Consider the following 27,718-nt stretch of genomic DNA (forward strand, 5'->3'; position numbering starts at 1 on the left):
GTTCAACGTGTTGGTCCGACCAGGGTTATTTTTGTGAAGCGCGGTCGAAGGCCGTTAACGCAAAAATGAGTTCAACGCGAAAGAACTGATCACGCCCGGTGTTGGTCCGACCAGGGTTATATTATTGGAGCTCGGCTGAAGTCCGACAATACAGAAAAGTATTTTATACTAATGTGTTATTTATTTCCTGTCATTGGGGTATTAGGCACGATTCCGATTACTTTGGCGGTCGGGTAGCGAATTTCGGTATAATTAGGGTATGTACGGATAGGGGAGCTCACGGTTTCAACGATTTTTCTTTGTTTGTATTTTCGCGTGATTAATTTTTTTTTCTATTAATTATAATAAAAAATGGAGGATGGGGTCATGTGTAGAAGTTTACGCAAGTGAGGAAAGTTCTCTGATCGCCATACACTTGGGAAGTGGCCAGAAACGATTCTTTTACATATGGCTCAAACAGCTCACGACTTCCGAACTTTGACCAAGTATCCTCTGGGTAGCCTAAGAACATCTGTTCGAAGGCGAGCTAAAGTGAGAAGGCGAAACATCCCCTACATAGGGTTGTGTGCTAGGTTTGGGACCTGCCACGTAAAAAAAAAAACACCCAATGAAAAGAAGCAACCAACCTCGGATGAGTGACCCCACTTTTGATGACGACTATGGCAAACGAGATAAGGACTACGAATTGAGGGCATGCACCTGGAATGTCCGGTCCATTAATTGGGAAGGTGCCGCTGCCCAGCTGGCCTATGCCCTTGTTAGAGTGAAGGCTGACATCACCGCCGTCCAAGAAACGGGGACGGGACAAGGACTGAGACGAGTAGGTCCTTGCGGAATTTACTTCAGTGGCCATATAAAGGAGCGCAAGTTTGGTGTGGGATTCGTGGTGGGAGAGAGACTTCGTCGCCGAGTACTATCATTCACTCCGGTGAATGAACGTCTAGCCACAATCCGCATCAAAGCGAGGTTCTTCAACATATCGCTGATTTGCGCCCACGCCCCGACGGAAGAGAAGGACGATGTGACCAAAGATGCCTTCTATGAGCGCTTGGAGCGCACCTATGAGCGCTGCCCCCCCACGATGTCAAAATCGTGCTGGGCGACTTAAACGCCAGGGTGAGCAAAGAAGGTATCTTTGACACGACGGTCGGTAAATTCATCTTCCACGAGGAAATATCCCCAAATGGGTTGAGGCTGATCGACTTCACCAGGGCCCGAAATATGGTTATCTGTAGTACTAGATTCCAGCATAAGAAGATTCATCAAGCCACCTGGCTGTCTCCGGATCGAAAAAACTACCAACCAGATCGATCATGTTGTGATAGACGCAAGACACGTCTCCAGTGTTTTAGATGTGCGTGTGCTGCGAGGTCCTAACATCGACTCGGATCACTATTTTGTTGCAGCTAAGATTCGCACCAGCCTCTGTGGAGCAAAACACGCACGCCAACAAACAAGGAAGGTTCGACGTCGAGAAGCTGCAATCACAACAGACAGCCGAACGATTTTCTACTCGGCTTGCACTCCTGCTCTCTGAGAGCACTCGTCAACAACTCGGTATAAGGGAACTGTGGGACGGCATTTCAAACTCCTTACGTACAGCTGCAACCGAAACCATTGATTTTCGGAAAGTGCAAAAGAACAGCTGGTACGACGAGGAGTGCCGTGTCGCAGCGAAGAGAAAACAGGCTGCATACTTAGATTATGGAGGGAATACTTCTCCAGCCTGCTGATTGGCAGTGAACGCACAATACCAGGAGAAGGTGAACCCGATTCCCCAATCGATGTCGAAGGAGCTGACGTTCCATTACCCGACCATGAAGAAGTTCGAATAGCAATTGCCCGCCTGAAGAACAACAAAGCGGCATGGGCCGACGGATTGCCGGCCGAGCTATTCAAACACGGCGGCGAAGAACTGATAAGGAGCATGCATCATCTTCTTTGTAAAATATGGTCGGACAAAAGCATGCCCAACGATTGGAATTTAAGTGTGCTATGCCCAATCCATACAAAAGGAGACCCCACAATCTGCGCCAACTACCGTGGGATTCGCCTTCTCAACATCGCTTATAAGGTTGGACCTTATCAGTGTGGCTTTAGGCCTGGCAAATCAACAACCGACCAGATATTCACCATGCGCCAAATCTTGGAAAAGACCCGTGAAAGAAGAATCGACACACACCACCTCTTCGTCGATTTCAAAGCTGCTTTCGACAGCACGAAAAGGAGCTGCCTTTATTCCGCGATGTCTGAATTTGGTATCCCCGCTAAACTAATACGGCTGTGTAAACTGACGTTGAGTAACACCAACAGCTCCGTCAGGATCGGGAAGGACCTCTCCGAGCCCTTCGATACCAAACGAGGTTTCAGACAAGGCGACTCCCTATCGTGCGACTCCTTCAACCTGCTTTTGGAGAAAATAGTTCGAGCTGCAGAACTAAATAGAGAAGGTACCATCTTCTATAAGAGTGTACAGCTTCTGGCGTATGCCGATGATATTGATATCATCGGCCTCAACACCCGCGCCGTTAGTTCTGCTTTCTCCAGGCTGGACAAGGAAGCACAGAAAATGGGTCTGGCAGTGAACGAGGGCAAAACGAAATATCTCGTCATCAAACAAACAGTCGTCGCACTCGCGACTTGGCTCTCACGTCAATGTTGACAGTCATAACTTTGAAGTTGTAGATAATTTCGTCTATTTAGGAACCAGCATTAACACCACCAACAATGTCAGCTTCGAAATCCAACGCAGAATAACTCTTGCCAACAGGTGCTACTTCGGACTGAGTAGGCAATTGAGAAGCAAAGTCCTCTCTCGACGAACAAAAACCAAACTCTATAAGTCACTCATAATTCCCGTCCTGCTATATGGTGCAGAGGCTTGGACGATGACAACAACTGATGAGTCGAGGTTGCGAGTTTTCGAGAGAAAAATTCTACCAAAGATTTATGGTCCTTTGCGCGTTGACCACGGCGAATATCGCATTCGATGGAACGATTAGCTGTACGAGATATACGACGACATTGACATAGTTCAGCGAATTAAAAGACAGCGGCCACGCTGGCTAGGTCATGTTGTCCGTCTGGACGAAAACACTCCAGCTCTGAAAGTATTCGACGCTGTACCCGCCGGGGGAAGCAGAGCAAGAGGAAGATCTCCACTCCGTTGGAAGGACTAGGTGGAGAAGCACCTGGCTACGCTTGGAATATCGAATTGGCGCCACGTAGCGAAAAGAAGAAACGACTGGCGCGCTGTTGTTAACTCAGCTATAATCGCGTAAGCAGTGTCGACACCAATTAACAAGAAGATAACATAAAAGCATTGAAAATATTGGGCACTAATTTACAATAAATTTAATAAACCGCCTATATATAAACGGAAAATAACATTACAAAAATAATACCTTGAAGGTATGAAATATATCGTCCAAAAAGTGTCGAAATTGGAACATAACATTTAAAGTCCGCTGTTACCGAATTGTAGACCTGTTGTTGTTGTTGTTTTAACGGCTCCTCAATCCCCGTTAGGATGGTAAGAGTTATCTATGTTGTTATCTACCGAGAGGCCCAGAAAACGTGATGTTTCGACGGGGTCGGACCAAAGGGAAAGGAGTGTTAGATGGGTAAGGTTGGCAGGGCATGCAAAGAGGTGGTCAGTGTCATGCGGACGAGTCTCCGTCCTGCATGCAGAACATACATTGGATATGTCGGGGTCTATTCTGGATAAGTAAGAGTTTAACCTGCTATCCAGAATGAAGCTGCGCTAGGGTCACTAGCGTTTCTCGCGGGAACTCGAGCTCTTCGTCTGCGATGGTTGGTGGTTTCACTGCAAGAGCGCCATTCAGGGGAAGGGAGTCGGTGAAGGTGTTGATGGCTCCACTGTGAACGGCGGTCAGTACCTGTCGGAAGTTAGTTGCGTCCGAAGTCCGGTCGGCGTACTGTACGACGTCGTCGACGTAGTCAAGGAAAGACCTTTTGATGCTCCTGGAAGGCTGTTCCGCTCCAAGCAGATGGCTGCAGGGGTGATTTCTACGAAAGCATCCCAGCAGGAACTGCTTGGAGAGGAGTTCATTCTGCTCCTTAACTGGGAGCATAAGCGTCTCGTTGTGGAGGTGTTCAATGGGAGACATCAAAAAGCATCCCGTCGTGGTCCGGAGTGCAGTGTTCTGGCAGGTCTGCAGTTTCGTCATCTGCGTGCCACTGCATCCAGGCGACCATATAGGTGCTGCGTAATTAAGGACCGGCCGGTCTAGCGACTTGAGGATTTTGTTGTGGCTCTGTACCTTGGCAATAATCGTGGTGGTATACGGGCTGAAGGAGCATCGACTATCGAAGGTTACACCTAAAATCTTAGAGTTATTTACAGTCGGAATTTTCACGCCATCGAATGCAATATTAAGTTCAAGTCAATACTCCTTCGTCCAGTTCGTAAAAATGGTCGCTGTGGATTTGGTGGGCGAAAGTGTGAGGTTCCGTTCAGTGAGGAAACGAGAAAGGTCGGAGAGGTAGCTGTTTACTTTCGAACACATGCCATCGATTCCATTGCCCGACGTCCATATCGTGCAATCATCTGCGTACGAGGTTATGGAAACCCTCTCTGGTGGCTGTGAGAGTTTCGAGATGTAGAAATTAAACAGTAACGGGGAGAGGACACCACCCTGCGGAACCCCCTGTTTAATTCTTCTCAGTTTAGATGTTTCACCTCGAAATAGTACAAATGATTGACGACCTCTTCAGTACTGGAGGAAGCGTAGTTGGCTCGATGTCCTGCAGTAGTGTTGCGTGGTTGACAGTGTCAAAAGCTTTTGACGAGTCCAACGCTACAAGGATCTTTCTGTTGTTGTTGTTTTAACGGAAATTCAATCCCCGTTGGGATGGTAAATGTCATTTGTGTTGTCGTCGATCTAACCCCGTTTGGATCGGTAAGTGTTAAACGAGGATCCCTCTCTCACAGGGTGGTTTCTGGTTGAGGCCACGAACTGTCTGAGCGTTTGTGGCGCTAAGTGCTGTGGTGGTGCTGCGCACTTTTCGGAATCCATGCTGGTGGCTGGCTAGGCTCAGGTGGTGAGTGAAGGTCTTCACTACACTTGTAGACCTCATTGCCTGTGGTTGACACTGCACCGAATATATCGGTCGATGTGCGAGGCATATTGAAATTCAGATATAATCTCTTTCTAATAAAGTGCAAGTGCTTAAAATGTGTAAAACCTAGGTTATTAATGAATTTCCAAATGTCCAGTTGACCATATGTATTAGTCAACCTATGATGTTTCTTAATGGAACTCAGATGATATCTTTAATATGTCGTAATACCAAAAATAGATAAAATTGGGTCAATACCAACCGTAGTTTCCATTTACTGAATATAAAAATTTCAAGCTTCCCGCACCATCAGCTAATCCAAGATGTTATGCGACTGCCGTGCTCATTGAATGATTTGCAACCAGGAAGTTAGTTCGGTTGTAATCGAATGGAGCCTTCCCAACACCGGGCTGAATTGAAAAGTAACGATGGCCTTACCATCTCGTTCCCTTATACCAGGGTATACCCCACAGCTCATCGTGTTGAACCAAGTTGCGACCCAATGATGACAGTAAACAAATAAAACCACCAAAAGAGTAAGCCAAGACACAAGGAACGACAAAGAACGGAAAAACGGCTAAATTACGTCACAGAAGCCTACCAGGAAGGACTACACAGATATGCGGATGCTCTCAAAAGGCATCCGAATAGCTGTGCTGCCTCTTAATTACCCGGCGTAGACATTGGGGCCGGAGGAGCTTATTGTGCTCCAAGATCTTCTTATGGAAGAGTTGTTTAGATTATCTGAGAATTTCATTTCCGTGGAAAAATCAAGTTCAGAGCCCCGTACTATCTCGCCGCTGTGATTTTCGACTTTGTCGCAATGGCTACTTTTGTAGTGTTCAATTCTGAGGAATATGTGTCTAAAGTCAAAGCGATGCCATAAAATGCCTCTGAGCTATAGAAATTTAATAATAAAAACTCACGATTGTCGTCTATTTTCAATGGAAAATTTTTGCATGCCATGCTCCAGTCCTTAATGTTAATATTAAGGGCTCAAATTTTCAGGGAATTTTGTTTTAGGGGATTTCCAAGGAAATTTCATTGAAAAAAATTAATAGTTCAAAAAAACAAAAAAACCTCCTATAACAAGGATATAAGGTCTGCAAAACAGGCAAGCTTTAGATAGTTCTGTGAAAACGACCTCTCTACACAAGAAGCAGCTAGAGTGCACAAGGCAAGACTGAGACTGTATTGGGATTAAAAGAAGCGGCGGGACGTATTCGACCAGACGGAAGAAAAAGCTACGGTACTTCAGCGGGAGCGCTTCCCAGGAACAATTCGAGATGCCAACCTACCTGTAACACAAGCCATCTCGCGTAGCTCGGGTAGTCCCAAGGCAACTGTTTACTGCAAACTCAATCAAGTGAGCTATGGCTTCGGTACAGAAATTCAAATCTCAGGAGGTGGACGGAAGTTCTACTACCGCACCTTGTTCGGGTGATGAGGGATAGCCTCACACTGGCGTACATAACTGAAATATGGAGAACCGCGATATGATCTTTATACTCAAGGTAGGAAGGAAGAACTATTCTCTGGCAAAATTCTTCATTCTTCTTCTTACTTTCTGCATGTGAACCAGCATTCTTACAGAGCAGGCCTTCGGTTGTTCAATTCCCAAGACAGCCGGTTCTACGCACCGGAATTGTTTTGGATTTTATCCGGCAAAGGGCTGTTTTTTCGGCGATCTAACCCCGTTTGGATCGGTAAGTATTAATGTAAGTTTGTCGTCATTAGAACAATGCCTTGCAGCAGTGATGCTCCGTATCTTCCTGACTCGTGCTGGCATCGAGTCCAACCCGGGCCCGAAGGAATTTTTCTGCGGCGTTTGCGCTAAAACAGACACTACCTACACGCCACTGCCTCACCCACGGACACCCGCGATAAACCCGCATTCTTCAATTCAACTGCAACCGACTCCAGAGCAAGATCGAGGAGATAGGTTGCACTTACGAACCGGGAACGCGTACGATAGCTGCGGTCCAAGAAACCAAGCTAAACAGCCGCTCAAACCGCCGAGTTCTACCGGTTTAAACGTAACCAACGCGCACCAGGATCTTTGGCATTCCTGACAGTAAAACAATCGTAGGGAATGGAACTGGCAGAACAGATTGACGATTCGACATTCAGCACAATGAATGACCAAGACTCACCAAAGTTATGGGCACCTGTAACAGCTCGCCCCAAATTTCATTACACGCACAATAAGATAAGTGTTCCATGTCGTATATAAAAAATATTGCCATATCTACACATTTATCAAACGAATAAAACTTAATAAAAAATAGGATTATACCCAAAATACATAAATCATTACCTCTTTTCCGAAGTCCGCCAACGCAAAAAGGAGTTTTACTAAAAAAAAAAACAAACAAAAAAGAATTTGACACACTCCGGTGTTGAATCGGCCAGGATTATTTGTTTGAAGCGCGGCCGAAGGCCGCCAACGCACAAAGGAGTTTTACTCGAAAAACACTTGACACACCCCGGTGTAGGATCGTTGGATTTCAGTATATTTTTAAGATAGTATTTGTTTCCTTCGTTTGAGTTTTTTATTTAATTTTATTGTTTCCAATCGTTTGGCTATGGTAACACTTATTATTTGACAACACGAAACACTTATGTTATTGTGCATGTAGCGAAATTTGTGTTAAAAATAAATACTTATTTTAAGCAAATATCTAAATAATTAATATAAAATAAATATGTAGAAACATTGTAGTAAAGTATAAGTGTATAAAAAGTACATAATATGAAAGAAAAAGTTGCTATAAATTAAGAAATTGCAAAATAAAATTTTCGAAATTTTAAATGCCAATATCTCGAAAACTATAAGTTTGCGGCGGCTATAATTATATATATTCTTAATCTGGAGCATCAGCTCTATTCGACCATACAGCTTTTAATCATGAAAGCGTAGAATATATACTAAAGGCCCCCCTTTATTTCTGCGCACAACCGCACCTTTATTAACTTTAACAAAGCTAATTGGGTCGGCTTCACAGAATTTACTGAGAGCACCTTCAACGCTCTGCCGATTCCTACGGACCAGAGAACTGCAAAGAGTAAACAATTTTTGTTTATACTTAAGTACTGATCCGTTACTCTGTCTGATTCTGTCATTCAGTTCATGTACACGAAGCGCACTGTTTGTCTTCAAATCAGCGATAGAGAACAACTTTGTATCACTAGCGATCAGCTTATATCTGATTTGTTTATGAACGTTCGTATCAGCAGAAAATACCCGAAGTGATGCAAACTCATGCTTCAATGATTGAAATGATCGACAGAGTTTGGTTTGTATATCATCCCCTAAACACTGATTAAGTAGTGCACTTTTGTTCTATTTCAAATATATTATATATGTTTGTATATACATGTATGTATGTATATATGTACATATACAGCAAATGTATGTATGTAGGTTCTCGATTGAATTTCCATTGTTTACGCTTCGAAAATTTGTAACATGCGCACACTTTCAAAGCTGATACATTTTTTGCCACACTTGATTCAAATCAGTCCGGCAGAAAATTGTTGTTGTTTGTTCATTTCAATTCCAACAATCGTCGCAACGCTATGAACTGACATGATAAGATTGCAACCGAAGCCAGTCATACCGCTGACACGATCGTGATTGCCGAAGAACAGATTGTTCGTGTTGCATCAGGTCAGTTCACGCTGGCGGCTATACGAATTGATTAATAAAGTTGTCTATGTTGAACTGAACTGATTTGATTGTATTTTTGGCACGACTGTTTGTTCTGATATTATCATACTCGTTGCAGCTCTCTGCTACGGACACATCTGTTGGCGAACGTCGATTCCGCAAGGTGATCGAAGCAGCTACCGCTCTCGCTTCATTCCGGCTGGAAGCATAGCGGTACTCTGCCCCAATGTCGGAGCCGAAGCAGCTGTTTCAGCTAATGAGCGCTACGCCTTACGCATTGCCGATCCCGGGGATCCCCGAATAAGGGATCTCAATTTAGAGATTTGGCGATTGGTAAGCCAGCATAAGCGGACGAAATGGATATAGCACCTTAAGTCCTGCAACTTCTTCAACGGTGTGAGTAAGCTCTAGGCTTTTGTCAAGGCTTTGTCTAACCCGAAGAGACATGATGACCGTGTTAAAGTTCAATGCAATGGTCATGCCTGATCAGACCCGAAGAAGTGCACGAGCTATTTTAGCCGGCAATTTACGCTTCACCCATCGGTAGAAAAAACCATGCGATGTGTTAACCGACGGCTGCAAAAAATGCCAATGGACTGCGCGCCACTTACTTTCACCGATGCCAATATCTCCAGAATGTCAACAAACCGAAATCTTCAGACGCTACTAAATTCCGAGAGGTACTGACCGCCATTCACAGTGGACCTATCAACACATTCACCGACTCTCTAGCAGTGAATGGCTTTCTTGTAGTCAAATCATCAGCCATTGCAGACGAGGAGCTCGAGTTGCCACGAGAAACGCGAGTGACCTTTGCGCAGTTTCGTTTTGGATAGTGTAGCAAGGTAAAGTCCTATTTGTCCAGAATAGACCCCGACATATCCAATATACATATATCCTGCATGCAATGAGTCTCTGCATGACACGGCCACCTCTTTGCATGCCCCGCCAACCCTACTCATTTAACACCCCTTTCCCTTTGGTCCGACCCCGCGGATACAGTACGTTTCCTGAGCCTCCCGCTAGATGACGTCGACGACAACCCACATAACCCTTATCATCCTAACGTGGACATCAGTCCGCTTCCGTTATAACAGCAACAGCAGGCATATCAACCAATACTGAATTGTGTCGGCCATGGCGCTGGAGAAAGAGAATGTGGCAGCACCGGTTTGCACACTAGAATAGCTGAACCCACAATAGGAGATACCAGGTCTAGGGACTAAAGGAGGCTGCCGACAGCTTGGTAGCCAAACACACACAGTACAAGGATAAGGAATAGGTAAGGTATCATCTGTGCAGAAGTCCATATCTTCCTCTAACTCCAATTCACCCATCATATTAATTTCCGAAAGAGGAGTCGGAATCATTTGTACTGTTTTGAGATAAAAATTCTAAATTGAGAAGAGTTAACATTGCGGTTCCCCAGGGTGGTGTCCTCTCTCCGTTGTTGTTTAATTTCTACATTTCGAAACTATCTCAGCGACCAGAGCGAATTTCTACATCCTCCTACGCTAATGATTGTACACTCTCCGCCACTAAATTCACAGCAACCACATGCACAAACTGGAAGAAGAAGTACAGACTTTACCCTAATATTACAGTCGATGGCGTTAAATTTCCAACAAAGAAACGTTGTAGGCAACATACAATGAAATCTTCAAACTAAACTTCTATCCAAGCCGCTTCTACTGTAGTATTTTCGTAAAACCATTCCTGCAGTCGCCTGCTTGAAGCGAAAATGCCTCGTGCTAATTATTCAAAGTTTTGAACTAAGCTAAGATAAAATAAGCTAACGTAATAATTACGATGCATAATTTATTCTGCTAACATGTATTCATACTTAACAGTTTGATTTTGAAACTTACCATGTTTTGTGAGGGTTGTGACTGCATGGCTCTTACAATGTGTGGCTGAACTGTTGATCCGAACAAAGCCGTTGTTTGCATAACGTGGACTAATAAACAGATTTAGTGGCGTCCCACTTTAAGGGGTTACAGATTATTTCAGTGTGGTGCAGCTACATAACCTTCTATTAATGATGTAAAGATTTATAAATTATAAATATAAAAATGTCTATACAATTTTCTCACCTAAATTACAAATCGATGATCGTTTAATAACTTCTTTAGAAACAGGCTAGTTTTTGGTGCACACAATTCCCAACCGTTACCTCGAGGTTTTTCGTTTATTTCGACTGGAAAAAGGTCTTGTAGTTTATATGGTAATATATTTCGTGCTGTACAGAACTGCTTTCGTTAATTTATGATGTATTACCTAGAATTATTAAGCAATAAGGACAAGATTCCGATTACTTTGGCGCCAAAGTCTTAAAAAAATATATCCCAAGAATAAAGTCTATGGCAAAACAAACATGGTCGGATTAGCTAGTATATGTATTAGAGGGAGAGAATTAGGTTTTTAAGGTAAAAAATTACTTCTCTTGCGAATTTATTTCTTAAATATAGATTGAGTTATTTTAGTTGGCCCTTTTGTACATTATTGAGCATACCTTTGACAATCTAGAATAATTTTTGACACAATTCCGATTTCTTTGGCGCCGCGTTATAGGTACCGCAAACGCTTAGTTTAGGAGATATTCGACCTTAAAGTTCAAAAATTCGCAAAATTCGAACATTTCAAGAAGCTATTTCACCACGTTAATCACACTTTATTCACATTTTTCTCTTCAAATTAATTAAATTACACTATAATCTTTTAAATAAATCCACATTTTACACTTTTAGCAAGTTTTTTATATAAAAAATCTTTATTTCAAAAATTACATTTTACACTCTTTTGAACCTCATTTGTTTACCAAAAATTACGAAGAAATGGAGCGCTGCCATGTGATGACAAGGCAATTCGCTGAAATTCCTCTTTTTCGCAAAAATTCCTCTATTCATGCCTATGGATATTTTCTTTTTTAAATTTATTAAGCAAATAAGTAATATTATATACATGTATTAGTAATATTATATAATAATATTATATACATTTGTATAAGTAATATTATATAATAATATTACGTAATAAAGTGTAAGGTGTACAGTACAGTACAGTACGAAAACTCAAATTTTGTTTCAATATGATTGCATGATAACCGAAAAATATAACCACTTTATATCCGAAACTCATATTTTAAATATAATAATATATATATCGTCACCTAAAATACAAACCAGTGTATCATAAAAAATAAATGGATATCGCTGACAGATATAATAACCAAAATGTATCAATTTTATAACGAAAACTTAAATTCTGTTTGCATATTGGATATAAAGTGGTTATATTTTTCGGTTATCATGCACTCATATTGAAACAAAATTTGAGTTTTGGATATAAAGTAGTTATATATTTATATAAATTTATAAGATTTAGTGGGATAAACCACTGAACAGCTGAAATCGTGTGATTAAGTGTCGGTCTGAACATGGTATAACGCAGAAAGGAGTACTATGCGAAAATACTTCAGTCACCCCGGGTATTCGCTCGACCAGGGTTATTTTTTTAGTGCGCGGCCGAAGGCTGCCAACGCAGAAAGGAGTACTACGCGAAAGCACTTCAGTCACCCCGGGTATTCGCTCGGCCAGGGTTATTTTTTTACAGCGCGGCCGAAGGCCGCCAACGCAGAAAGGAGTACTACGCGAAAGTACTTCAGTCACCCCGGGTATTCGCTTGGCCAGGGTTATTTTTTTAGAGCGCGGCCGAAGGCCGCCAATGCATAAAGGAGTACTACGCGAAAGTGCTTCAGTCACCCCGGGTATTCGCTCGGCCAGGGTTATTTTTTTAGAGCGCGGCCGAAGGCCGCCAACGCAGAAAGGAGTACTACGTGAAAGTACTTCAGTCACCCCGGGTATTCGCTCGACCAGGGTTATTTTTTTAAAGCGCGGCCGAAGGCCGCCAATGCATAAAGGAGTACTTCGCGAAAGTACTTCAGTCACATAAATTACGTTTTACACATATACATAGGTAGAAAGTATTTTTTTATGTTTAATATAGAAAAAAGAATCACGCGATAAAACAAACAAAGAAAAATTGTTAAAAATCCTACATATATACTGTTTAAGATGTGGCAAGGCTCGTTTTCCTCATAATTGTAAACAATCTGACCTTTTCAACGATGAGTGTGCTAAGTGATTTACAAAATTTAGCTTAAAAATTGAAAAATTAATGTGAAATGTGAACTTATTTCAAAGCTTAGAGTGTGTATTTAAATATACAAAATAAAAAATGTGAAAAAATTTTGTGAAACATAGAGAAATATTATGTTTTCTTAGTGCAAATTTTTAAACTTTTAATCGTGAATATTTTAAAAAATATTAGTAATTTTTACATTATTCTTGGATATTCCTCCTCTGGAGCTCCTCCCCCCCATTTATACGGAAATTCGTTTTTTTTACCCCTCCGCCAAAGTAATCGGAATCGTGCCTAATTTTTTCATGTAAAGTTTGAAATGAAACGATCAAGTAGTTTTGAAATGACAGTGAACACGGACTTTACAATAGAAGTTTGGAGAAAAAATTCTAAAATTTATAAACTAAAAAAATGAGGAAGAAAAAAACCCTAGCAAAATGGTCAATAATGTAAAAAAGGTCCGAGTAAAATTACTCAATCCATATTTACGAAATAAATCCGCAATAATAGTCTTTTTTTTATTATGAAAACCTTTCTTAACTCCGAAACCGGGGAATGATATTCTAAATCCCAGCCTTTCTACATAATATGGAGAACTTCTTCTAACATTACATACCCATTTTAACCTCGAACTCGGCTAATTCTATACCTGAGCCATTATAATGTATCAACTTTTTATTGTTATTCTCTACTCTACAGAAGCATTTTGATTTTGTAGTAAATAACTAACAACCGTCAACACAACAAAATTACTACCTCTAGTCACGTGTACAAAATTGCATGGCCGGACACTTGCATTTAATGTAGAAACACTTTTATACCTTATATTAGCAAGTATGTATATTTTCGGTACAGTAGAGTTAACGTCATTTTGAGCTTGGAATTTGCGGTTTATTTGAAATTTCTTTTCTCAATACGCATTGAATAAATCTTATAAGAATTGACTTTTGTATATGTGCCCAAAATAAAAAGAATAACCTTTATATGTACGCCTTGTTGAAATATTGAAATCGAACACAATGATTAAATTTTACACATGTTACACAAGCATTTTAGCAGTAAATCATTTATTTGTGAAGTTTATTATCACATGGGTGTAAACGTAGGTAGAAGATCTGCGATATACTTATGTATATACCCAGAGCTTTCATTATTAGCCAACAGATCAACTAGTCACTACATCAACTTTGTTCGCTTTCATGCAAATACACGTGGCAAAATAGCAGGTAACAGCAGTTTAATAACATATTTCATGTTTTTCATGTTTCGTGGAATATTTCACAATTTTAAGGAATTTCGCAAAAACTTCAAAACACATTTTCTTAACACTGATAGAAATATTCCTTACCTCATTATTTTGAATAACGAGCAACCTATTTTTAAGAATAATTTACCTCTAACAAGTGCGAAATTACACACATTGAACATTACTAAGCCTTAATTAGTAGCATCAATAAAGCCAACCCTCGCCACACATTTAGCATCAACGCGCAACGTCGCACACTTACTATTTTTTTGTCAATAGTCACATTTTCACCAATGGCGTTGCCACAGATTATTTTACGCAATATATATTCACATGGAACGACAACTTTATTGCCAATAGGCCATTAGAGACTGCACATCGCTTACCAGGTATCTCGAAAGACAATAAACGTCGTCTAGACAATTGAATTTATTGCCAATGGAGACTTAGGTATATCTGCATTAGTTTTCTATTTTTATTTTGTGATTAAAGATTGAATAGTAAGTTTGCGATTACATGAAGCAACTTTAGTTGCTAATTCTCGGGCGATTCTCTTTTGCTGTCGCCCATTACCTTCACACGAGCAACTTGTGTTGCGCAACTCTGCTCGAGTTTTTTTCTCATTCTTTCACTTTACTTTAACCCATTGTCTACTCTTTACTTTAACCCATTGTCGTTTCTTTTTCCTTATAGGTATTTGGGCCATTCTGTCACATATATTAATCAGTTCTGTCAATTAAGAAATACATTTTATTTATAATTGAAAATTAAAACAAAGATTATATAACAGACGTTTACATATATCACCCTTTTCACTATCGTCTGAATCAATTTGTATGGCTTCCTCCATACATTTCACAATATCTTTAATTAATTCGATTTTTTCGTCATACTCCATTTTCTAAAATATTTATATTATATTATGTATATTTGTATACATATTTGCAAATTACTTACCAAAAGATGAAATTAAATTTTTTAAATATATTCAAAATATTAATTTCCAAAAAATATACGCAAATGCAACTATGTACTACGAAAGAAAGAACACGAATGCCGAAAAACGTCGCAGCGAACTGTTACGAATAAGAACACAAAGCGAGTTGCTGAACACTGGAAACTCGGCGCGATTCCCCTCTCCTCGTCGCCCCCTCGCCTATAAACCAAGAGTTGCCGCAACAAAAGTTGCCTCGTGTGATAAGGCTCTAACTTGCCATATATTGAGACTTTCCTTTAAAATGTCTCAAAAAGCTGCTTACAGAGTTGCGCTATAAATTTTATTGAATACTACTACTGCAAGCATTTAACCGTTTCATATATCCATATTTAAAACCAGGGGGAAACTTTAGTATACCATCCCACGATTTCAGGGCTAAAAGTGGTATGGTTGGATAGTGCTGATCCTCCAGATTAAGAATATATATAATTATTGCCGCCGCAAACTTATAGTTTTCGAGATATTTGCATTTAAAGTTGAAAATTATTTTAATTTAATTTTGCAATTTCTCGACTTATGGTTAAGATAAGATAAGAATATTATTGAGGTTCTGCACCGCGACCTTGGGTCTATTGTGCCCTCTCCTGTATCACATGACCTCCCAAAGCCCCAGCACTCTGAAAAATTCCAGTAGTTTGCCGGGCACTAGTGAGGTGATGTGATCCCTGCTGATAAAGATGGAATCCAGGGCCTTAAGCCTTTTTCCACAGATTGCTGTGCAATCTAGGATAAGGTCTGCTGGTGTTTCCTGTTCCAGGTCGCAGAACCGGCAGTTAGCACAGGAGACCAAGCCCATGTTGGACAGGTGCTTCCTGAGCTTGCAGTGCCCTGTGTAGACTGCGACGAGGATTCGGAATTTCTCACGGGGGAGGTTAACTAATTCCTTAAACCTGGAGAGGTTATATCCTCCTAGGAGCAGCTTGGCGTGGCGCATACTTACTGCCTGCCGCCAGTGCCGCTCTCTCTCCTCCGTGCGGAGCAGCTCCTTAAGAATGTGGGGTCCTGCTGCTACGAACGGCTCTGGTCCCCAAATCTTGGACGCTGCCGCCGTGCGGGCCAGCTCGTCAGCCTTCTCGTTCCCTTCTACTCCCTTATGCCCTGGTACCCAAATTAGGTGCGCCCGGTTGCACAGGGACAGGCGGTTTAGCCTTCCTTTGCATTCTTCTACTAAAAGCGATTTGGTCTCGTACGATGAGATCGCTTTTAGTGCCGCTTGACTATCGCTGAGAATAGACTTATGGTTAGTTTTTCTTCCGTATTATGCACTTTTTATACACTTACAATTCACTACAATATTTCTAAATATTTGTTTTTTATTAATATTTTAGATATTTGCTTAAAATAAGCATTTTATATTTTACATAAATATTACTACACGCACAATAACAATAAGTGTTCCGTGTTGTCAAATAATAAGTGTTACCATATCACAAATGATTGAAAACAATAAAAATAAATAAAAAAAAAACTCAAATGCATGAAAAAAATTATCCTGGGCGACCAACACCTGGTTGTGTCAGGTTTTTACGATTGAAACTCCTTTTTGCGTTGGCGGCCTTCGGCCGCGCTTCAAAAAATTAACCCTGGCTGATCCAACACCAGGGTGTGTCAGAGTTTTCTTCGAGTAAAACTCCTTTTTGCGTTGGCGGCCTTCGGCCGCGCTTCAAAAAAATAACCCTGGCCGATCCAACACCGGGGTGTGTCAGGTTTTTTTTCGAGTAAAACTCCTTTTTGCATTGGCGGCCTTTGGCCGCGCTTCAAAAAAATAACCCTGGCCGATCCAACACCGGGGTGTGCCAACACCAGGGTGTGTCAGGTTTTTTTTCGAGTGAAACTTTCTTTTTTGATTATTACTCATGATATAGCAAGAAAAAGGATAATGATTTATGTATTTGGCGTATAAACCTCTTTTTTATTCGTTTGATAAATGTGTAGACATGGCAATACTTATTATTTGACAACACGGAACACTTATTGTTATTGTGCAAGAATAATAGAATACAAGATTACGACACTAGTTTACAGTTAGTTTTTTTCGATTTAGCTCTTGACAACTCTTACAAAAACAAATGCATTGAGCAACAATTTCGTGACGTCACACTTATGCGTTGAGACGAACAAGCATAGAAATGCATACAAATTGTAAACAGAAAAGTAAACACTTTTTGAAATTCCCAAAATAATATTAATTCATTCGTCTTTGCAGGAAAAATTTCAGTGGAATGTTTAGAATATCGACGCGAGAAAATATGTATATAATTAGTTTTAGGCACATCCACAATAAATAGAGTAGCATGTGTGGAAATTGTTCAAATGAAGAAAACCAGTGTAAGTGTACTGTTGTATTTATTTAAATTTCTAAGCATAATTATATTAATTTTTTAAAATGAAATGTGCAGTGGCTTGTTGTAATAATTATTATGCAATTAAAGGATCGAAAACGAGTTTTTTCAGTTTTCCGGGCGATTTAAAAGTTCCCAAAAAATGGGTGTTATTTTGCAAAAGAAATTATATATTTAATACTAAATTAATAATTTCACAATTCTTTTATCATAATTTCATACATCTGATACATCTGAACTTATAATATATGTATATAATTATATACAACACAAGAAACGTCTTCTCCATTTGAATCACAACTTAATAGACAATTTTATTATCAATAGGCCGATATATTTCTTTAGAAATGATTCAAATCTTTTCACTCAACAATATTCAATCGCTTCACTAAAACTTTTCATTAAAATCGAAAGAATTAACAATATTTTGCGAATTTACAAAAGTGTTTACTTTTCTGTTTACAATTTGCAAGCCATTTGACAGTTTTTCACTCTTCTTCTTCTCAACACGTAACTATGACGTTTCATAATGGCGGTCGTCGTAATCTTGTATTCTATCATTCTTGTTATTGTGCATGTAATAATATTTATGTAAAATATAAAATGCTTATTTTAAGCAAACATCTAAAATATTAATAAAAAATAAATATGTAGAAATATTGTAGTGAATTGTAAGTGTATAAAAAGTGCATAATACGGAAGAAAAACTAACCATAAGTCGAGAAATTGCAAAATTAAATTTGCAAAATTTTCAACTTTAAATGCAAATATCTCGAAAACTATAAGTTTGCGGCGGCAATAATTATATATATTCTTAATCTGGAGCATCAGCACTATCCAACCATACCACTTTTAACCCTGAAATCGTGGGATGGTATACTAAAGCCGACCAAAAACCAGGAATAAAGGCATGTTCAACTTATTCCAGTGTGAGAGCGCTTCAAAACTTTCGTTTTTTATAACATTTTCCATTATAGCCAGATTGAACCAAATAATAATTTTTGGGCATTTATCAACCCAATACCCAACATTTAGTACGAATAAAAATTACTATATAGTGGTTATTTATTATATGGAGAAACTATTTGAATCCTTTTAAAGTATATTAGAACAACTGACTTGATCTTTCAATACCCAATAAAAGAATTTAAGCTTGTTTGCTGTCAATCATTAAATGTTTTTAATCATTTTCTGTTGAAAATAATACTATGAAGCCTCAAATTACAAAACGTTTCATCAAATACCTTTAAATTTTACAAATTTATTTAATTTTCATTGTTTTACATTTTTTATAAGTGGTCTTCAACGATGCAACAAATCCCTCCGTTTACATATTTTTTTTGGTAAGATTTCAATCTGGCCATAGCTCATTTCCAATAAATGTCAAAACCTACTGAACTCGATTAGCTGTCAGGCTGGAGTTGGACATCTCTTTATCTCTGTTTAAAACGCTAATGCCCGACGTTATGTTTTGTTGCGTAAACGACAATTTACCAAAGTGATATTCAAAACAAAAATTATGACAACTTATGAGAAAAGAGTAATTAACAAAAATTAATAATTATTAAGGGATTGTATCTTATAGAACATGAAATTTAATTTTTTCTAAATTTTCTGCGGAATGAGGTAGAGGAGGAAGTACCGGATATTACCGTGAGTACCGTTCTTAAGAAAGTCGGGTTTGAGTAAACGGAATGTACCTCGAGTTTTATCCAGCCACGGACTGTCAACTCGTCACCAGTCGGAATTACTTTTTGCTGCTACAGCAACTACAACCTTTCGATTGAGCTGATTTCGCAATGGAGGGCATCCAAAGAGCCCTCTATGTCAGATCTTAAGGTTCGCATTGGAAGTTGAGGTCAAGAAACCCCTTTCAGTACATATCGCCAAAATTACCAACAGTAATTCTCTCAGAAAGATGGATAGAAGCCGTTCTTCGTACAATAATAATGATGTCCCTGTAATTGAGAGAAAGATAGGAATTGGTACCACAGGGGGTTGCCTACAAGGAGGAATACTGACCCCATTGTCGATGAATTTGGTAGCAAACAATGGAATACCGTGTCAAAGAAATGTTGATGATTTGGGCCTCCGATGAACTCCACTCTTCGGCGGATCATTAGTTGAATGTATACAATGATATCACTGAAGCTTCAACTAACTATCCAAGCTTCAGAGGCTGGTGTGTGGAAGCGCATCTGGAGCAATGCGTACGTGCGCGACAGCAGTGCTAGAAGACATAATAGAACTCACACCAGTCCACAGTGTGATCAATCAACATGCAAGACATATGTACCAAACAGTCAGAAGTTTCTGCAAAAAGCCGGTATGCAAACATCAACCTCCAACGCAACTATAGGAATGAGCATATTCATATATTTAGCGACAGTCAAAGCAATCTTTTCCCACGAGTAAAAAATTGCTAATGGTTAAGGGAACATACTATTTAGTTGTAACACAGTCTAAATCATTCAGATACCGGAACACAAAAATATAGCTGGCACCGTCGAACTGTCATCGTAACCGGTTGCTTTTCGCTCTGTGCTTATTGAGTTTGTTAAAACGGTATAACGGTTTGTTCTGCGTTTATATTACGCTCGTGCTTTGTTTGTGAATTAATTTTTTATCGTTTTATATCTTTTCAATCACTTAATTTCTTAATTTGTTAAACTAAAATTCGCGTTTACTATGGCCCCTGGGGCCACCAAATTAGGGGATAATAGGTTTTCCCTATTATCTCCAATAATGAAAAAGAAAAGAAAAAAACCAAATCCGATCCCGTTAGACCAATTTCCAGAATTACCAGTCTCAAACACGGATGATCCAAAATTTTTGGTCATGTCATCGCTGGACGACAACAAGCCACTTAATTCGTCATCATGCTTCGCTACGTATAAAGGTATTCAAGCAATCAGTAAGGAAGTAAGTAAAGTTACTGAGCTACGTGATGGTAGCCTACTGCTCTTTGTAAATAACAACAAAACAGCTAGCAAATTTCTTTCTGCAAAAATTTTACCTGGCGGAGGTCATATCAATGTCAAGCTTCATAATACTTTGAATACGGTTAAAGGCACCATATACGCCCCATTCCTGAATAACTTATCAGAAGAAGATATTGTTGATGGTCTAAAGGAGCAGGGTGTTTCTGCTGTACATAAGTTTTCACGAATTGCTGACGGCTCCCGTAATCCTACGGGTGTAGTTTTATTAACTTTTGATAAATACAAACTTCCTGAAAGAATTGATGTTGCCTGGAGGAACCTCACTGTCCGTCCGTATTACCCTAATCCTATGCGTTGTAAGCAATGTCAATTAATTGGCCACACAGCAAAATACTGCCGTAATTCACCTTCTTGTGTCTCATGCAACCTCCCTTCCGATCATACCTCACCTACTGAATGTAAGAGAATAATGTGTGCAAATTGCCTCGGGCGACCACCCGGCATCATCTAATACTTGCCCTAAATATCAACAATCCAAAGAAATATTAAAAATTAAAACTATTTATAAATGTAGTATGCGTGAAGCTGTTACCAAGTATAAAATTCAATTTTCTCATACAACTTCTAATGCAAACTCTTTTGCCTCTATAGCTAAAATTTCTAACAATACTAATCAAATCAATAATGAAACAACACCTAATAACAAATCCAACAATCCTACCAAAACTAATCTAACAACAACTACAGACATCAATTCATCTAAACAATCCCTTCCAACCCATCCTACCTCCTCTTCTGCCACTTCTCCTTCCCCTCTCTTTTCCCCTTTATCCATCTCTGACTCTCCTCTCAATATCCTTTCCTCCTGTCCTATCACACCCTCCCCCACCCTCTCCTGCTCGCAAGATCCTCTTGCATTACCCAATTTTCCTTCTTACAATGAAGACATTTAGTTTAAATAAAATATTCGTAGCTTAACTTTTTTCTTTTATAAGTTTACATATGATATGATTACACTTCTTCAATGGAACATTAACGGTTATGTTAATAATTATATTAACTTAGAGTTACTTATGGGATCGTACAATCCATCTATTATCCTGTTGAATGAAACTCACCTATCTTATAATGCCTCAGCTTTTACCCCTAGGGCTTATGTGGGATATTTTATTAATCTCCCACATAACACCACCAACAAGCAGGGAGTTGCCATCCTAGTTAAAAGAAATCTACCTCACGTATTACTTCCCATACCCCTTTCAATTTTTTCTTCTGTAGCTATTGAGATCCTCGCCCCTATAAAATTTCAATCATCTGTGCTTATTCCCCTCCTGATCAATCATTTTCTACTACTGAATTTTTAAATCTTATTCCTTCCGGTTCAAATCCTTTTATCTTGTGTGGTGACTTCAATGCTTGGAGTCCCCTTTGGGGCTCTGCTTCGGCTAACTCCAAGGGACGTAGCATTGAGGATGCCTTACTAAGATCCAACTGCATTGTTTTAAATGATGGTTCCCCCACCCATTTTTCCACTCACTCTACCTTCACTAATATTGATCTTTCCATATGTTCTGCCTCCCTCTCCTCAAAAATATCTTGGTGTTGTATTGATGATCTCCATGGCAGTGATCATTTTCCCATCCTTTCCAAAATATCTACTTCTCGCCCTCATTCATTTTTTAAGCCCAGGATTCGGTTTAAAACTGATTCGGCTGATTGGGATAGGTTTGAAGAAGCCTGTTTTTCGCATTCACGTTATTTCCCCTTTTCTTCCAATATAAATCAAGAGGCTTCTAGAATCCAAAAAATTATACGTTCTGCTTCTAACTATTCTTTTCCCCTTTCTTCTTCTAAACCAGTCAAGCTTGCTCCTCTTTGGTGGAATAATGAGCTTTCTGCACTAAGAAATCTGAAACAGAACGCATGGCATCAATTTAAACGTTTACGTTCTAGTGCAAACTTAATAGCTTACAAAAAATCCAATGCACTTTTTCGCCATAAAGCTAAGGCAGCTAAGGTTCATTGTTTCCAAGAATTTACGAATAATATCACTTCTTCTTCGGATTCTAGAAAAATCTGGACTGATATGAAAAGACTGGCTGGTTTATCACCTTCTTCTCCTATCACTTATTTAAATACTCCTCGGGGCACTCTACTATATCCCAAAGATATAGCCTTAGAGTTTGCCACCCACTTTTCCAATATTTCTTTGGACTCCAATTTCTCTTCTGATTTTTCCTCTAGTAAACTTTCTTCTCTTTGCTCTCCTTACCTTCCTCCTTCCACCTTATCTCAATCAGCTGAATATTTAGATGCCGATATATCTGAACTTGATTTTAATTTAGCCCTCTCGTCAGTCAAGGGCAAAACTCCTGGCATTGATAAAATCTCTTACCTTATCATCAAGCACCTTCCTCCATTCCTTATATCCCGTCTAGTCAAACTTTACAATAGTATTTTTCTCAGTGGCAACTACCCTGTCCTCTGGAAGACTAGCGCGATTATTCCTATTTTAAAACCTGGTAAACCTCCTGGTGTGGTCAGCAGTTATCGTCCCATTTCCCTTCTTCCTTGCCTTGGTAAATTGATTGAAAAGATTATTGCTACTAGACTCGCCTGGTATGCTCAATCTAATAATCTCATTTCGCACAACCAAGTTGCGTTCAAGAGGGGGCAGGGTACGTTGGATGCTCTCCTGCACCTTGATCACTTTATCTCTGATACTCTGTCCCACAAAAATCATGTTTCTATTCTTTCTTTAGATTTCCTAAAAGCATTTGACAGGATTGGGATTCATGTAGTGTTAAGACAGCTTAGTAGGTGGAGAGTGGGTTCTCGTATTTTTAACTTTGTCAAATCTTTCCTATCCAACCGTAAATTAAGTGTTATCATATCCAATGTTTCATCCTCTGTTCTACCATTAGATAATGGTACCCCACAAGGGTCACCGCTCTCGGTGATCCTATTTACTATTGCATTTGATGAAATCAGTACCATTCTATCAGATTTTGTTACTATCCGGCATCAGATTTATGCTGATGATTTAATTTTATTCTCAAAAACTTCAAATTTGACTTCAGTAACAATTACTTTCTCTGAAATTTTATTGCGTCTTTCTCGTTGGTCCTCTACTTCAGGCACATCAATATCTTTTCCTAAATCGAAACTTTTTCATATTTGTAAAAAACATCAATGTACTATCCCAACGCTCACATTTGATAATACAAACATTTTGTGTACAGATAGTATTAAGTTCCTTGGTATTGTATTAGACTCTAAGTATACATTTAAGAAACATTGTCAGTATATAAGAAAAAGACTTTTTGTTAATTTAAATATTATTAAATACCTCTCATGTAAGCGCTCACTCATCGGCTCGGCTTTACTGGTCAACGTCACTAAAGCCCTCATCTCATCTGTAATTAATTATGGCTTGGAAATTTATGGACATCATTCTAAGAATCATCTAAAGATGCTTGCTGCGCCCTATCATTCTTCAGTTCGTTGTTCTCTTCGAGTGTTTCCAACATCGCCAATTAAAAACATACTGACGGAAGCTGGCCTACCTTCTCTAAAAGATGCAGTGGAAGATAGCTTAAATAAGCTTTATTCAAAACTCATACTCAGCACGAACTTTACTATAAAAAAGGACTTTCAATCATCACTTTGCAGAAAGAGGTCTCCTAAAATACCGTCTTCTATTTTTAAAAGTGCTTTGTTTGCTAAAACCAATGAGTTGCCGCTTAAAATATTGCTGCCTTGCAGTAAATATATTCCACCGTGGAAAGTAAATGAATCTTCTTTCATTAGTGATCTTACTTTTCTTCGCAAATCCATCACTCCAAGCACTGTGTATAAATCTCGATTTTTGGAATTATCTGCGCACTTCAAATCTTTTGGTTGGCAGTTTATATATACTGATGGCTCCAAATCGTCGCATACATCTTTTGCTGTAGTTGATGATAACCAACAAAGAATATCGTATGGTTTATTATTTCCATTTTGTTCAATTTTTACCGCTGAAGCTACGGGTATTCTCAAAGCTGTCCAGTATGCCCAACAAAACCTTGGTAAATTCATCATCTGTACAGATAGTCTATCGTGTTTTCAAGCTTTAAAAAACCGCAGTAACTACAATGACGTCATTATTGGCATTAGATCGCTGTTGTTTTCGTTAGCACATAGACTAAAAATAATGTGGATACCCGGTCACTCTGGAATCATTGGAAATACTTTTGCGGACTCGGTGGCTAAGGAGGTGTGCATCACTCCAACAACTACATCTGCCTTGTTTGTTAAGAGTGATATAAAACGGCTTATTATTCAACAAAGATCCACTAAATTGGCGCTTGATTGGATGAATTACAGACACCACTACTCTAAAATAAATTCAAATCGTATCAAACCATCCTTTCCGTCATCGCTTTCATCTAATTATATCATTCCATATATCAGACTTCGCATTGGCCACTCCATTATCACACACGCTCACATACTAAATGGCACTCAGATCAACCAATGCCCATTTTGTGATTCAGATTTAAATCTATTGCATCTTCTGCAACATTGTCCAGCACTTCAAACTCATAGACTGTCAAACTTCAATAATACTGATCCAATAATTTTATTGATGGATCCCTCAAGCAACAACATTTCGAAAATCTACAACTTTTTGAAAGACAGCGACCTTCTTCGACGCATATAACATAACCAGTCGGCCGATAGCCCATGATGCTAGTGCTGCGTATTTTCTTAAGTTTGTATAATAATTGTATTATTATGTAAGCTTTTGTAAAATAAAAAATAAAAAAAAAAAAACAAGTAAGGAAGGGCTAACTTGAGTAGGAGGTAGTGCCGACCAGATTTAATTTATTTTTGGTCATCCCATTTTTTTTAATAGTTCGTTTTCAGTTTTGATATTTTATATTATGAAAAATTGTAATTGTAAACTTAGATGTGTACAAAACTATATATGCGTATTGAGCAATGGCAACAGTGTTCAAATGAAAACAAAGATGGCTGATTTCTACGGGCTCAACGTTTGACACATTTTGCTCGCAACGGACGGCGGACTTGCGCACAGCAAGTCGCTGATCCTGCTATAACAATATTTTCGTATCATTTTCCAAGAGTGTGTAAGTATAATCAAGATTGCTTGCACCCATTGCTACCATTAATAAGTTTGATGTTAGCAACAAAATTGTGTCTGAGTGAACATCTCACATATATATTCCCTATTATATATATTGATATCACCCGTAAACCGCATGGTTTCGTTCGCGGGAGGTTCACTACCTCCAGTCTATGTAAACTACATAGCGAAAGATCTAAATTACGGCCCTGCTGTTCATACCGTCTACACGGACGATAGCATGGACCATAGCAGATACGGCATTGTCGGTAACGCCATGAGATGAACATACTCGTACCTAATTGGAAGACAATTTAAAGTTAAAGTTGAGGGATATCTACCTACCAAACATGATATGACCTCAGGAGTCTCCCAAATATCACACCTGGGTCCAACTCTCTTTAATATTTTTTTAAACGACAACTTTTAGATGATTTGAAGATCTTCAGTACGATAACTAGTGAACAAGACCACTTTGTTCTTCAGAGTGATATTGACAAAGTATCGAGCTGATGCAACCAAAAACAAACCATATTGGAACATCAAAAACTGTGTAGCCGTATCAAACTCACGGTCACAGTTTCGAACGCCAGCTAACTATAACTTAAACAACGGACAATAAGCGAAGTCGAGGTTGTAAAAGACCTAGACATCATTATAAGCAGCAAACAGACCTTCAAAAAGCATATTGATAAGATTACTCTACAGGCTTTCAAGGTTTTAGGTTTTTAACCAGAACTAGCAAAGATTGCACGATTGCAATTCATCGGCATACGCCAGAAGCTGTACACTCTTATAGAAGATGGTACCTTCTCTATTTAGTTCTGCAGCTCGAACTATTTTCTCCAAAAGCAAGTTGAAGGAGTCGCACGATAGGGAGTCGCCTTGTCTGAAACCTCGTTTGGTATCGAACGGCTCCGAGAGGTCCTTCCCGATCTTGACGGAGCTATTGGTGTTACTCAACGTCAGTTTACACAGCCGTATTAGTTTCGCGGCGATACCAAATTCAGGCATCGCGGCATAAAGGCAGCTCCTTTTCGTGCTGTCGAAAGCAGCTTTGAAATCGACGAAGAGGTGGTGTGTGTCGATTCTTCTTTCACGGGTCTTTTCCAAGATTTGGCGCATGGTGAATATCTGGTCGGTTGTTGATTTGCCAGGCCTAAAGCCACACTGATAAGGTCCAACCTTATAAGCGATGTTGAGAAGGCGAATCCCACGGTAGTTGGCGCAGATTGTGGGGTCTCCTTTTGTATGGATTGGGCATAGCACACTTAAATTCCAATCGTTGGGCATGCTTTTGTCCGACCATATTTTACAAAGAAGATGATGCATGCTCCTTATCAGTTCTTCGCCGCCGTGTTTGAATAGCTCGGCCGGCAATCCGTCGGCCCATGCCGCTTTGTTGTTCTTCAGGCGGGCAATTGCTATTCGAACCTCTTCATGATCGGGTAATGGAAGGTCAGCTCCATCGACATCGATTGGGGAATCGGGTTCACCTTCTCCTGGTATTGTGCGTTCTCTGCCAATCAGCAGACTGGAGAAGTATTCCCTCCATAATCTAAGTATGCAGCCTGTTTTCTCTTCGCTGCGACACGGCACTCCTCGTCGTACCAGCTGTTCTTTTGCACTTTCCGAAAATCAATGGTTTCGGTTGCAGCTGTACGTAAGGAGTTTGAAATGCCGTCCCACAGTTCCCTTATACCGAGTTGTTGACGAGTGCTCTCAGAGAGCAGGAGTGCAAGCCGAGTAGAAAATCGTTCGGCTGTCTGTTGTGATTGCAGCTTCTCGACGTCGAACCTTCCTTGTTTGTTGGCGTGCGTGTTTTGCTGCACAGAGGCTGGTGCGAATCTTAGCTGCAACAAAATAGTGATCCGAGTCGATGTTAGGACCTCGCAGCGCACGCACATCTAAAACACTGGAGACGTGTCTTCCGTCTATCACAACATGATCGATCTGGTTGGTAGCTTTTCGATCCGGAGACAGCCAGGTAGCTTGATGACTCTTCTTATGCTGGACTCTAGTACTACATATAACCATATTTCGGGCCCCGGCGAAGTCGATCAGCCTCAACCCATTTGGGGATGTTTCCTGGTGGAGGCTGAGTTTACCGACCGTTGTGCCAAAAATACCGTCTTTGCCCACCCTGGTGTTAAAGTCGCCAAGCACGA

The 27,718-nt window shown here is 39.7% G+C and overlaps 1 protein-coding gene across 5 annotated transcripts in view; it reads right to left on the reverse strand.

The window, feature by feature from the left end:
* Window positions 1-27,718, reverse strand: part of LOC126766091 (eukaryotic translation initiation factor 4 gamma 3) — an 89,465-nt gene that overhangs the window by 44,097 nt on the left and 17,650 nt on the right. For 2 of the 5 annotated variants that reach the window (XM_050483846.1, XM_050483845.1), the window contains exons 2-3: window positions 10,846-11,029; window positions 10,621-10,784 (exon numbers count right to left, since the gene is read on the reverse strand). In XM_050483846.1, the coding sequence (XP_050339803.1) occupies window positions 10,621-10,701 (81 nt within the window). In that variant the 5' untranslated portion in view covers window positions 10,702-10,784; window positions 10,846-11,029. Of the gene's footprint in view, window positions 1-10,620; window positions 10,785-10,845; window positions 11,030-14,240; window positions 14,395-27,718 lie in introns of those variants that run through there. The other 3 variants (XM_050483847.1, XM_050483843.1, XM_050483844.1) reach the window with 3 other exon arrangements.

Source organism: Bactrocera neohumeralis, unplaced genomic scaffold, assembly GCF_024586455.1.
Source record: "Bactrocera neohumeralis isolate Rockhampton unplaced genomic scaffold, APGP_CSIRO_Bneo_wtdbg2-racon-allhic-juicebox.fasta_v2 cluster11, whole genome shotgun sequence".
Taxonomy (NCBI): Eukaryota; Metazoa; Arthropoda; class Insecta; order Diptera; family Tephritidae; genus Bactrocera; species Bactrocera neohumeralis.